The sequence below is a fragment of the Felis catus genome, chromosome A3 (assembly GCF_018350175.1).
Source record: "Felis catus isolate Fca126 chromosome A3, F.catus_Fca126_mat1.0, whole genome shotgun sequence".
Classification (NCBI taxonomy): domain Eukaryota; kingdom Metazoa; phylum Chordata; class Mammalia; order Carnivora; family Felidae; genus Felis; species Felis catus.
The window spans coordinates 22,532,285-22,544,585 of record NC_058370.1 but is presented as its reverse complement, the minus strand read 5'-3'; the positions used below and the strand labels follow the sequence as shown (position 1 = coordinate 22,544,585).

The 12,301-nt window shown below is 37.1% G+C and overlaps 1 protein-coding gene across 4 annotated transcripts in view; it reads right to left on the bottom strand.

The window, feature by feature from the left end:
• Positions 1 to 12,301, bottom strand: part of SAMHD1 (SAM and HD domain containing deoxynucleoside triphosphate triphosphohydrolase 1) — a 55,717-nt gene that overhangs the window by 28,430 nt on the left and 14,986 nt on the right. For all 4 annotated transcript variants that reach the window (XM_045053652.1, XM_003983547.5, XR_006595203.1 and 1 more), the window contains exons 4-7: positions 11,880 to 12,040; positions 8,906 to 9,021; positions 6,658 to 6,728; positions 844 to 999 (exon numbers count right to left, since the gene is read on the bottom strand). In XM_045053652.1, coding sequence (XP_044909587.1) covers positions 844 to 999; positions 6,658 to 6,728; positions 8,906 to 9,021; positions 11,880 to 12,040 — 504 coding nt within the window. The remainder of the gene's footprint in view (positions 1 to 843; positions 1,000 to 6,657; positions 6,729 to 8,905; positions 9,022 to 11,879; positions 12,041 to 12,301) is intronic.

Below are 12,301 nucleotides of genomic sequence, written 5' to 3'. Positions count from 1 at the left end.
GAGCCCCATGTCAGGCTCTGTGCTGACAGTTCAGAGCCTGGAGCCTGCTTCAGATTCTGTGTCTCCCTCTCTCTGCCCCTCCCCACACCCCTCAAAAGTAAATAAACATTAAAAAAAATTTTTTTTTGAATACAAATATAGTTTAAAGATAAATTTAGGGGCAGGGTCGCCTGGGTGGCTCAGTCGGTTAAGCGTCCGACTTTGACTCAGGTCATGATCTCACAGTTCCTGACGTGAGTTCGAGCCTGGAGCCTGCTTTAGATTCTGTGTCTCCCTCTCTCTCTGCCCATCCCACGTGGATTCTCTGTCTCTCAAAAATGAACAAGCATTTGAAAAAACTTTTTAAATTAAATTAAATTAAAAAATATATTTTATTTTTAAATAATCTTTATGCCCAACATGGGGCTTGAACTCACAACCCTGAGATTACCACTCATGTACTCTGCCGACTGAGCCAGCCAGATGCCCCAAACATGTTAATTTTAATGGAGAAACAGGACATGCCCTTTTACATTTTTCAAACAATGTTACTTCAGGCTTCTATATAGAATACTACATATATATTCATCAAAAAAATTTACATATGTATTTTAATTTGGGAGGTAATTTCTAAAGAACGGTTAAGAGATGAAAAAAATAGATAAGCCTTTTTATTTTTTTTGCACTAAACAGTAGAAATACATAATGTATTTTATCATTTAGTCCCCCTAAAATAGCCAAATATCTCTCTTCAAATAGCTCTGAAGGATAAAAAAAAAAAAAAAAAAAAAAAGCTCTGAAGGAAACTAGAAAAGACTAGATGGAAAACACAGTCAATTCAAATTAAGTTGTAAACAAACTTACCAAAGAATCTTTGATTGGTGATTCAAGTGGTCCTGTAATTTGTTCCTTGATAAAGCAAATATCTTCTTCAGGGATGAGACCGTAATGTTCCATGACAGCTTTGAGTCCATTAGAATTAACTAGGTGCTCAAACATCTTCACTGAGCCCTGTTCATGCTAGGAAAAGTCAGCACAATATGATCTGTTATAGACTCTAGTCCATCAGGGACCCCAAATAATTCAAATTATTCTTGATTCCAGGTAATTCAGAGATAAGATTCCAATGCATGTTAATTATCTAGTTCCCAACTACCATCTTACAGATATTTTAAAAAACCTGTTAAATTTGTCTGTAAACAAATAAACCTTTTACATATCATGTTCATTATCTCATAAATATATTTAATGAGATATATAATTTATAGTGCAGAAATATTGTATAGTACAGTACAAAAGAATATTACCCAGTCATACAGATGGGATCCTGCTTTAATGAATATCACTATAAAATTCAGTTCTATTGTTTCATCAGGCTTGGAACATTTGAAGTTACAAATTCTGTTAGCACTTCCATCTGGTGGTGAGAAGGAGTAACTGCAAACTTGCCACTTAAGAACAAAAGTGTTTAGATTTCTAAAGTCAAGATCTAGGGGGGGAATCTCAAATTGGCCTCTTTTTACTCATCTGTCTGCTCACTCATTCATAATTGTAAACATCAAATGATCCCCTGAAGATACTGGCACCATCACAGGTCTTACCAAAACCCGACTCAATATGAAAACAAAACCCTGAATGGTCCTGTAACTACTTTTTTTAAGTGAATCAAGATACGTATTAACTACAACAAGGAAAAACATAGTTCAGGTTTATAGTGAAGAAATCTGGTAAACATTGCCTTAAGTGATCAAAGTTAATGTCACCAGCATTGTGTTAGAGTTTCCGTGCCTGTGATGCTAAAGAAGATATAATGTGGCATTCTGCCAAAAATACATAGTCTGACACTATGTATCAGAAAACTGCAAACTAAAGGACATATCAGAAACAACTCACCTGTACTCTTCAAAAAAATAACAAGATCATGAAAGATAAAGACTGAAGAATTGTTCCAGATCAAAGGAGACTAAAAAGAAATAGCAACTAAGTATGATTTATGTACGGATTGGGGAGGAATAAAGTTTTCTTTCTCCTTTTCTGCATGGACAATTGATGAAATTTGACAGAAAGTATAAACTAAATAATAGTATAGCATCAGTATTAATTTCTTGATTTTGATACCTGTACTGAGGTTATGTAAGAGAATGTTCTTGTTTTTAGGAAATACCCACTGAAGTATTTAGGAATATAGGGGTATGTCTACAACTCACTTTCAAATGGTTCAGAAAAAATTTTACTTTTTTTAAAGATTTTTATTTTTAAGTAATCTCCACACTCAACATGGATCTCAAACTTATAACCCAGAGACCAAGAGTCTCACACTCCACTAACTGAACCAGCCAGGCACCCCCAAAAAAAATGTTATTTATACAGAAAAATTTAAGTCCCACAAAGATAACATGGGCAATTACAATGAAAATTATAAGCAACTTAGGAATAAATATAACAAAAGATATAGAAGACCTTTATGGAGAAGATTATAAAATTTATAATAAAGGGCAAATGGCCAAAGATACTCAATAAAAGAAAAGAGATGAAAAGTTATTATAAAGTAATAATAATTAAAGTGTGAAATAGAAGAGAATCCAGAAGGATTCATCATATATGGAAAGTTAATAAATGTTGGGGGTGTGTTATAGATCAGTAAGGAAAGAATGAACTGTTCAGTAAACAATCATCCAGGTTTTAAAAAAAGACATTAGATTTCTACTATGCACATGCACAAAAATAAATCCACAAGAGTTAAGGACTTATATGTGAAAGGCCAAATATCTATTATTTTTAAAAATCTAGGTATGTATGTATGTATGTATGTATGTTTGTTTGTATGTATTATTTGAGAGAGAGAGCGGGGAGAGGGGCAGCAGAGGAAAGGGGGAGGGAGGGGAGGGAGGGAGGGAGAGAGAGAGAGAGAGAGGGGGAGAGAGAGAGAGAGAGAGAGAGAGAGAGAGAGAGAGAGAGAGAGAGAGAGACTCAAACGTGGGGCTCAATCCCATAACGATGCTCAACCAAGCCAACCAGGTGCCCCAAAAGGTCAAACATATAAATAAAAAACATGGAAATGGCTGAGTAGATCCTATTTAGATCAGCCTTGCTGAAGAAAACAACTGTTAAGTCTGGACAACTTCCTAAAAGTACTGGAGAGCGACCAAAGTAGGCAGATGTCAGCAGGAAGTTAATACTTGGAAAAAAAGAGCACAGGGCAATATTCCAATTCTTTTATGGCCTTTAGTATGAGGCTCCCAGGAAGCAAAACTATAGAGAAACTATCGATCTCAGTTCATTAAAGAACCAGAATACTTCATCAACATTTAAAATTTGTTTCTCAAAAAGTACCATTAAAAAAAAAATGAATTGGAGGGGTGCCTGGGTGGCTCAGTCAGTTAAGTGTCTGACTTCGGCTCAGGTCATGATCTCCCAGTCCATGAGTTCGAACCCCGTGTCGGGCTCTGTGCTGACAGCTCAGAGCCTGGAGCCTGCTTCAGATTCTGTGTCTCCCTCTCTCTCTGCTCCTCCCCCACTCATGCACTCACTCTCTCTCTCTCTCTCTCTCTCTCAAAAATAAATAAATATTAAAAAAATTTTTTTAATGAATTGGAGGGGTGCCTGGCAGGCTCAGTCAGAAGAGCATGTGACTCTTGACCTTGGGTTGTGAGTACGAGCCCCACATTGGCTGTAGAGATTACTTAAATGAATGAATGAATTTGCAAGTAAGAGACTGAAGAAAAAATATTCACAATACATATATCTGACCATTATATATATAGTTACTATATATACTATTACATAGTTATATAAGTAATTAATCAAATCAACAATCAAAAAGCAAACAACAACATTTTTTAAATGGGTTAAGTGTTGAAAGAACTCTTCACAAAAGAAGATACATCAATAACAAAGTACAGGGGGGCACCTGGGTGGCTCAGCCTGTTAAGCCTCAGACTCTTGATTTCCACTCAGGTCATGATCTCACAGTTTGTGAGTTCGAGTCCCATATCCAGCTCTGTGCTCACAGTGCAGAGCCTGTCTGGGGCCCTCTCTCTCTGCCCCTTCCCTACACTTACTTCCTCTCTCTCTCAAAAATAAACTTAAAACACACACACACACACACACACACACACACACACACACACACAAAACAAAAAAACAAAGCACAGGAAATGGTATTCAGCATATATCAGAGAATGCCAAAAAAAAAGAAAACAAAACAACAAAAACCCAAAACCCCACAAAATACCACTTCACACTCATTAGAAAGGCTAATCTAAAAAATGAAATGATGAAGCTACAGAACAACAGGAAATCTCCCACAGTGCTAACAGAGGGCAAAATGATACAACAACAGGGGAAAGGTCTGGCAGTTTCTTTTTTTTTTTTTTTTTCTAATTTTTAAGTTTATTTACTTATTTTGAGAGAGAGAGAGTGAGAGAGAATGCACGCAGGTGCGTGTGCACACAAGTCGGGGAGGGGCAGAGTGTGGAAGAGAGAACATCCCAAGCAAGCTCCGTGCTGTTAGCGCAGAGCTCAATGAAGGGCTCTATGCCACGAACTGGGAGATCATGACCTGAGCCTAAATCAAGAGTCGGACACCGATGCTCAACCAACTGAGTCACCTAGATGCCCTTGGCAGTTTCTTATAAAGTAAACATGCACCTACTCCATGATCTAGCAATTCTACTCAGGTATTTTACCTAAAAGAAATGAAAACATTTTCCATAAAAATGTTTTGCAACCTTATTTGTAATAGCCAAAAAGTGAAAACAACCCAAATTATATTGAAGGGGAAAAGTACAAACAAATCACAATTTACTCACACAAGGGGATACTACTCAGCAATAAGCAGGGATCAACAGTAATGCATGCAACATGATAGAATCTCACAATCATCATGTTGTATGAATAAAAGCAAAACACTAAAGAGTATATATGATATGATTCTACTTACATGAAATCTAAGAATAGGCAAAACTAATCTATATTTAAAAAAATCAGAAGGTGATGAGGGAGAAGCAGCCATCGACTGAGAAGGGGCATAAGGGGATTTTCCAAGAAGATGAAGACATCTTGTATCCTGACTTGGGTAGTGATTACATGGATATATCTATCTGTAAAAATTCACTGAACCATGGTGCCTGGCTGGCTCAGTCAGTAGAGCATGTGACTCTCGATCTCAGGGTCATTAGTTTGGACCCAATGTTGGGTGTAGAGATTACTTGAGATAAATAAACAAACAAACTTAAAAAAAAAATTAAGATTGGTACCAACTTACTATATGTGAATTATTCCTTTATTTTTTAAAATTAAAAAAAATTTTAGTGTTTATTTATTTTTGAGAGAGAGAGTGAGCAAGCTAGTGGGGGAGGGGCATATAGAGAGAGGGAACAGAGGATCCGAAGCAGGCCCCACACTGACAGCAGAGAGCCCAATGCAGGGCTTGAACTCATGGACCGTGAGCCTAAATCAAGAGTCAGATGCTTAACCAACTGAGTCACCCAGCTGCCCCTTGAATTATTCCTTTAAAAGAAAAAGAAAAAAAGTAGGGGTGCCTGGCTGTCTCATTTGGGAGAGCATATGACTCTTGATCTCAAGGTCCTGAGTTTGAGTCCCATGTTAGGTGTAGAGATTACTTTAAAAAAACTAGAAAGAAAGAAAGAAAGAAAGAAAGAAAGAAAGAAAGAAAGAAAGAAAAAAGAAAAAGAAAGAAAGAAAAAGAGAAAAAGAAAGAAAGGGAAACAGGGAGGAAGGAAGAGGGGAAGGAAGAGAAAGAGAGGAGGGAGGGAAGGAGGGAGGGAAGAAGGCAGGAAGGGAGGGAGGAAGGCAGGAGGAAAGGAAGGGAAAGAAAAGGAAAGAAGGAAGGAATGAAGGAAGGAAGGAAGGAAGGAAGGAAGGAAGGAAGGAAGGAAGGAAATAGAGGTTGACATGGAAGGAGGATTCAGTACATATTAATATTCTTTACTCCAGATTCCAGAAATACAGTGCGGAAACCAGCCTAACTTCACTTTCCAAAACCTGATTCCAAAAATATGGGTCAGCCACCTCTAAATCCCTAATAATAAAGTGGTTCATTTAATATAAACAATGAAACCTGGCTGGTATCAGTTACTTCATGATAAAAATGGAGTTAGCTATTATTTTACTTTATAATTTTTTAATATATTTTAAATATATTATATTTAAATAATATTAAATAATTAAATAATATATTTAAATATATTTTAAATATATTTAAATATATTATTTTACTTTATAATTTTAAATTATAAATAATTTAAATAATATTAAATAATTAAATAATATATTTAAATATATTTTAAATATATTTAAATATATTATTTTACTTTATAATTTTTTAATATATTTTACTATTATAATATGATAGAATAGTAAAAGCATTAAATTAGCATCTAGAAAACCTGGTTTTCTACTGCTGGCTCCACCCTTTAACAGCTTTGTGATTTTTTTGTGTATCAGTTCAATACACCTCTGTGAGCTTCAAGTTCCTTTACACTTATAAAAATGGAGATAATGATTCTTCCTTTATAGACTACTGTGAGATCAAATGACACATTATGTATTTGTATATTGCACCCTGAAAACTGTAATGGGGAAGTATACTATAACACAGCAATGGTTGCTTAAATAGTCTTTACTTTATTGACTATTGAATATATGAAAACATACCGTCCATTCCACATCTGGGCGAGCAAGTGGAATAAATCTTCCATCAAACATATGAGAAAATGGCCCATGCCCTAAAAAAACAAAAGTCTTAAAACTGCTTGTAAACTGGTAAAAAGTGAAACTATTTTTTAATCTTTTTAGTGAAAACTGAATATCAACAGAAATTAATACTTTATAAGTACATTACAAAGAGGAACAAAAATCCTTCCTTCCTATTTTCTAAAACAAGAAAATAAGAAACAAAAACATATAGGAAAGTGAACTGCCCATGGAGGGGTCTTTGAGTCGTCAGAGCTCACATACATCTGATGAAAGGACAGTTCTGTGTAACTAAAAGGAATATTAATGAAAAACTTTGGCATCTTCAGATTGAATATTTATATTAGAATAGTCATTTTAAGATCATCCACTGAGGTGGAGGAAGAAAATAATAAAACTTTATTTTTCTACTCTCATCCTTTTAAAAACATTTATTTTCATGTAAGTTGTATAATTTACATAATACATTTTATAATAAATATACACACTTGGGTTTTTACTGCTGATGTGGGCAACCAAAAGTGGAGATCACTAGTTTATCTTATTCATAAGTGATTTTAACATTCCACTCATTTAATACTATGAAACTTTGTTGACACACAACTCTGTAATTATCAGAATTTCTGAAGTGAGTTACTTGGCTAAAGAGGGACCCCACCTGGACCAGCCCTGGGCCTTTTTGCACGTCACAGTCTATAGAAAAAGGCTCATTAATGCAGTGCTCAGACTCCTAGACACTGACAGTTTCCCAATGATCCCCTCTAGAATCTGTTAAATTTATCATCTAGGAGTGGTACTGGTCCTGCTGAAATCTCCAAGGGGACATGCTAAAGAGAGTGCCTTATCCCCTTGAGAATCTGGCTGTTCAAACACAGATACCTCCCTTTCTCTACCCTCAGGGCACACACAAACTCTCAGGATCCTCCAATAGGTAGGAATAAACTACAAAGACATGGGGTTGAAAACTCCTGTAAAAAAGAGGACAGTCTCTCCCTCTCTCTTAAGTTTATTTTGAGAGAGAGCGCATATGCACAGGGGGAGGGCAGAGAGAGGAGAGAGAGAATCCCAAGAGGGCTCCATGCCCAGTGTGGAGCCCAGCTTAGGGCTCAGTCTCACAAACAGTGAGATAATGACATGACCTGAGCCAAAATCAAGAGTTGGACGCTTAACCAACTGAGCCACGCAGGCACCCGTCTTTTCTCTTTCTTTGTCAAAGAAGGATGATATTCTACTTGGATCAAAATGGTCTAAGGCCTCACATGGGTCAGGAGAGAAAAGGAGTTCTCTAAATGTGTTGTTAATCTGCTAGGGAAGATTATGTATTTTAGGTATGAGAAGAATGAATTTGATGAAGTAACTGACAGAAAATGGCAACAAAAAGAATAAAGGAAAGATAAAACTCCTATCATCCTAAATAGAGTAGTCAAAAATCTCACTATTAGAAGGTCCTTTTGGGGCACCTGGGTAGCTCAATCAGTTGAGTGTCCTACTCTTGATTTCAGCTCAGGTCATGATCCCAGGGTTGTGGGATCAAGCCCCACATTGGGCTCCACAGCATGGAGCCTGCCTGGGATTCTCTTTCTCTCTCTCTCCCTGTCTCTCTGACTCTCTCCCTCTCTCTCTCACTCCCTCCCTCTTCCCCACCCCCGGCTCCTCACACTCTCTGTCTCTAAAAAAGTTTTTTTTAAATAAAAAAATTAAAAAATGTAAATATCCAAAAAAAAAAAAAAAGAAAGTCCTTTCATATAACTTGTAGCAAAATTGTTTAATGTGGGAAATACATTTAAAGACCACAAAAAATAATAGCAAAGCTTTGAGCTTATGAATCATTCTAGGAAGAAGCAATGGCACGTTTATATTAATGTTAACTGCAGAATTAAAACACAACTTTCAGGGGCGCCTGGGTGGCTCAGTCGGTGTAAGCATCTGACTTCAGCTCAGGTCATGATCTCACAGTCCGTGAGTTCGAGCCCCGTCTCAGGCTCTGTGCTGACATATCGGAGCCCGAAGCCTGCTTCAGATTCTGTGTCTCCCTCTCTCTGACCCTCCCCCGTTCATGCTCTTTCTCTGTCTCAAAAATAAGTAAACATTAAAAAAATTTTTTAAACACAACTTTCATATTTCTTTCCATTATTAGATTTTTTAATTCCAAAAAGAGATAACTTGTTATGGTTTTATGTTAACAACTTTGGTTCTTTATACAGCATACCGAGATCATGACAAAGGCCAGCAATCTGAACACAGAGCACATCCCGTTCACTTATCTGCAGCTCTGGTTGTTTTTCACGCAGTGCACGAACAAGACATCCCGCTAGATACCCTACGCTGCAGAGTAAGCAAAACAAAACAACATAAAGTCACTCTTCCATTTGAAAGATGATACTTCTGGAACTCAAGAATTCTAATATGTTTCTCAAATGTTTTAATATATTTCTACAACAAGTTAACAGAATAGCCGGTTTGAGAACTAGGCAGAAACACAAATAGAATCCTCAAAGCAGGACCTATTGGCTCACAATCAGTTAATTATTAGGGAAACGCAAAATCAAAACCACAATGAAATACCCCCTCACACTCATTAGAAAAGCTATACAACCCCCCCGCCCACACATACACACAAAACAAAAAACAAAAAAACAAATGTTAGGCAGGATGTGGAAAAATTGGAACCTCGTGCACTGCTGTTGGGAATGTATCATGGTGCAACTGCTATGAGCAATATGGTGGTCCCTCAAAAAATTGAAACTAGAATTACCATATGATCCGGCAGTCCCACTCGCGGTATATAACCAAAAACACTGAAAGCAGTGTCTCAAAGAGGTATAAGCACACCCATGTTCCTAGCAGCACTCAGTCACTCTGCACCAGAACTCTGTCTGGCTCTCCCTGCTCCTGTTCTGGGCAAGCCCAAGTCTAAGTGGATGATGTGATCATTGAGGATTTGTCAGGCTACATGGAATACTACTTATATATTCCCAAGAAAATGCCCCACATGGCAGAAATGATGTACACCTGATAGCAAGAAGCTAATTAATATGATTTAAACCAATAAAGGGTTGCCAAAGAGATTTAGTTAATGGCAGACCTTGTGGCCACATTGTGTGAGAAGACGTCTCCTTATGCTCACTGTGCTTGCAATAAAAACTTTTTTCAGGCGCGCCTGAGTGGCTCAGTTGATTAAGCGTCCAACTTTGGCTCAGGTCATGGTCTCACAGTTCATGGGGCACCTGGGTGGCTCAGTTGGTTAAGCGTCCTACTTCAGCTTAGGTCATGATCTCATGGTTCATGAGTTTGAGCCCCACGTCAGGCTCTGTGCTGAGGGCTTGGAGCCTGGAGCCTGCTTCAGATTCTGTGTCTCCCTCTCTCTCTGCTCCGCCCCCACTCACATTCTGTCTGTCTCTCAAAAATAAAATAAACATTAAAAAAAAAACTTTTCTCAAAAAAAAAGTCAAAGAGGTAGAAGCAACCCAATGTCCTCTCACAAATGAAGGGATAAACAAAATGTGGTATAAACATACAAAAGAATATTATTCAGTCTTAAAAAAGAAGGAAATTCTCACACATGCTCTAACATAGATGAACTTTGAGAAAATTATGCTAAGTGAATTAAGCCAGTCACAAATAGATAAGTACTGTATGAGGTACCTAGAGTAGTCAAATTCATAGAAACAGAAAGCAGAATGGTGATAGCCAGGGGCTAGAGGGAGAAGAGAATGAGGAATTGTTATTTAATGGAGAAGAGTTTCAGTTTTGCAAGATGAAAAAGTTCTGGAGTTTGGTTGCACAATAATATGGATATATTTAACACTATTGAAGTATACTTAAAAATGGTTAAGATGGTAAGTTTTATATCCTGTGTATTTTACCACAATTTTTTTTTTTCAAAAAAAGCAGGACTTCTGGTTTTATAACATAGATTGAAGATAAAGTGCCCAGCAAATGTTAAATGCACTTTTAGTACTTCCCTCAGAAAGTAATTCCTGAGTGAATACAGTATCTTTCTTTCTCTGCTTAAACCCTAACTCCACAAAGCTGGGACAACTGCTACCTTGGTCTGGTAGGGCCTAGTAAGTTTTCAATAAATATTTGCTGATGAATGAATAAACATCTGAATAGACACTTGTCTTCTGGCTAATTAAAAACACTTCAAAAACAAAACACACACACTTCAAAACAAACAAACAAACAAACGTAAAACAGTGTGAGTAGTCCATGAAACCTAGAAAACTGTCTAGTTTTTTCCACCCCAGCCCATGTTCTCCTGGTTCTAGACTCTATAATGGAAAAGCAGACCAAATTCTCAACTAGTTGTCTGTAACAGAGGTGCCACCTTTTCTACGCTTGTGAATGCTCTCCTGATTTACACATTTCCTGCTAGGTTAAGAATATTATCTGGTTTCGGGGCGCCTGGGTGGCTCAGTCGGTTAAGCGTCCGACTTCGGCTCAGGTCATGATCTCACGGTGTGTGAGTTCGAGCCCCCGCGTCGGGCTCTGTGCTGACAGCTCGGAGCCTGGAGCCTGTTTCAGATTCTGTGTCTCCCTCTTTCTCTGACCCTCCCCTGTTCATGCTCTCTCTCTCTGTCTCAAAAATAAATAAATGTTAAAAAAAAATTTTTTTTAAGAATATTATCTGGTTTCAAAGGGCAATTCTTTATAAGACTAAACAGGAAAATTAAATAATAAAATTTACAACATTAGCTATATCAGTAACCAACCCATGTTTAAACAAATACGTCATCAAAATGGCCTGTCAATAGATACTTTCATTATCTTTCCAGTGAGGATCTGAATTGGCTTATAAGAGTACATAAAATAGGGGCGCCTGGGTGGCTCAGTTGGTTAAGCGTCTGACTTTGGCTCAGGTCATCATCTTGAGGTTTGTGAGTCCAAGTCCCGCATTGGGCTCTGTGCCGACAGCTCAGAGCCTAGAGCCTGCTTTGGATTCTGTCTCTCTCTGCTCTTCCCCCACTCATGCTCTGTCTCTCTCTCTCTCAAAAATAAATAAGCATTAAAAAATTTTTTTAAATACATAAAATATAGCAAGGTAAATCAAAGCCTCAATTTTCTCAACAAAATATGGATATTATTACCATTTTGTAAAACTATGCTCTAAAAGATCATTATTTCATAAGATAAGGAAAGTACTTAAATAACTGTAAATTCCCCATCAACTGCCTTCTTACCCTAGACTGTGCTCAAATCGGTTGTGCGAAGCGCCTGGAAAAATATAGTAACTGCCACCCAACTGTTTGATATATCGAAGCCGCTGAAATTGAGGTGTGTCGATGATTCGGATGAGGAGAGGGTGGAGTTCAATGTGGCCATGGATAGGATCATTAATGACCTAGAAAATGTTTAAATTAATATCAATAACAATATATAATTCCATCTAAAATTTTTGTGCAGCCGTTCCTATCTACAGTGCACAATTAAAGCTATTCAATTGTTCTCAAGTAAGAATACTTCTACAGGAAATAACAAGATATTAATATCATTACCTTATTTAGGTATCACTACCAGACAGATCAAGTATATTGGATCTGGGTATATTTTACTTCTTCTTAATGGATTCTAATATAGAAAAATAAGGAATTCAATTTTTTTA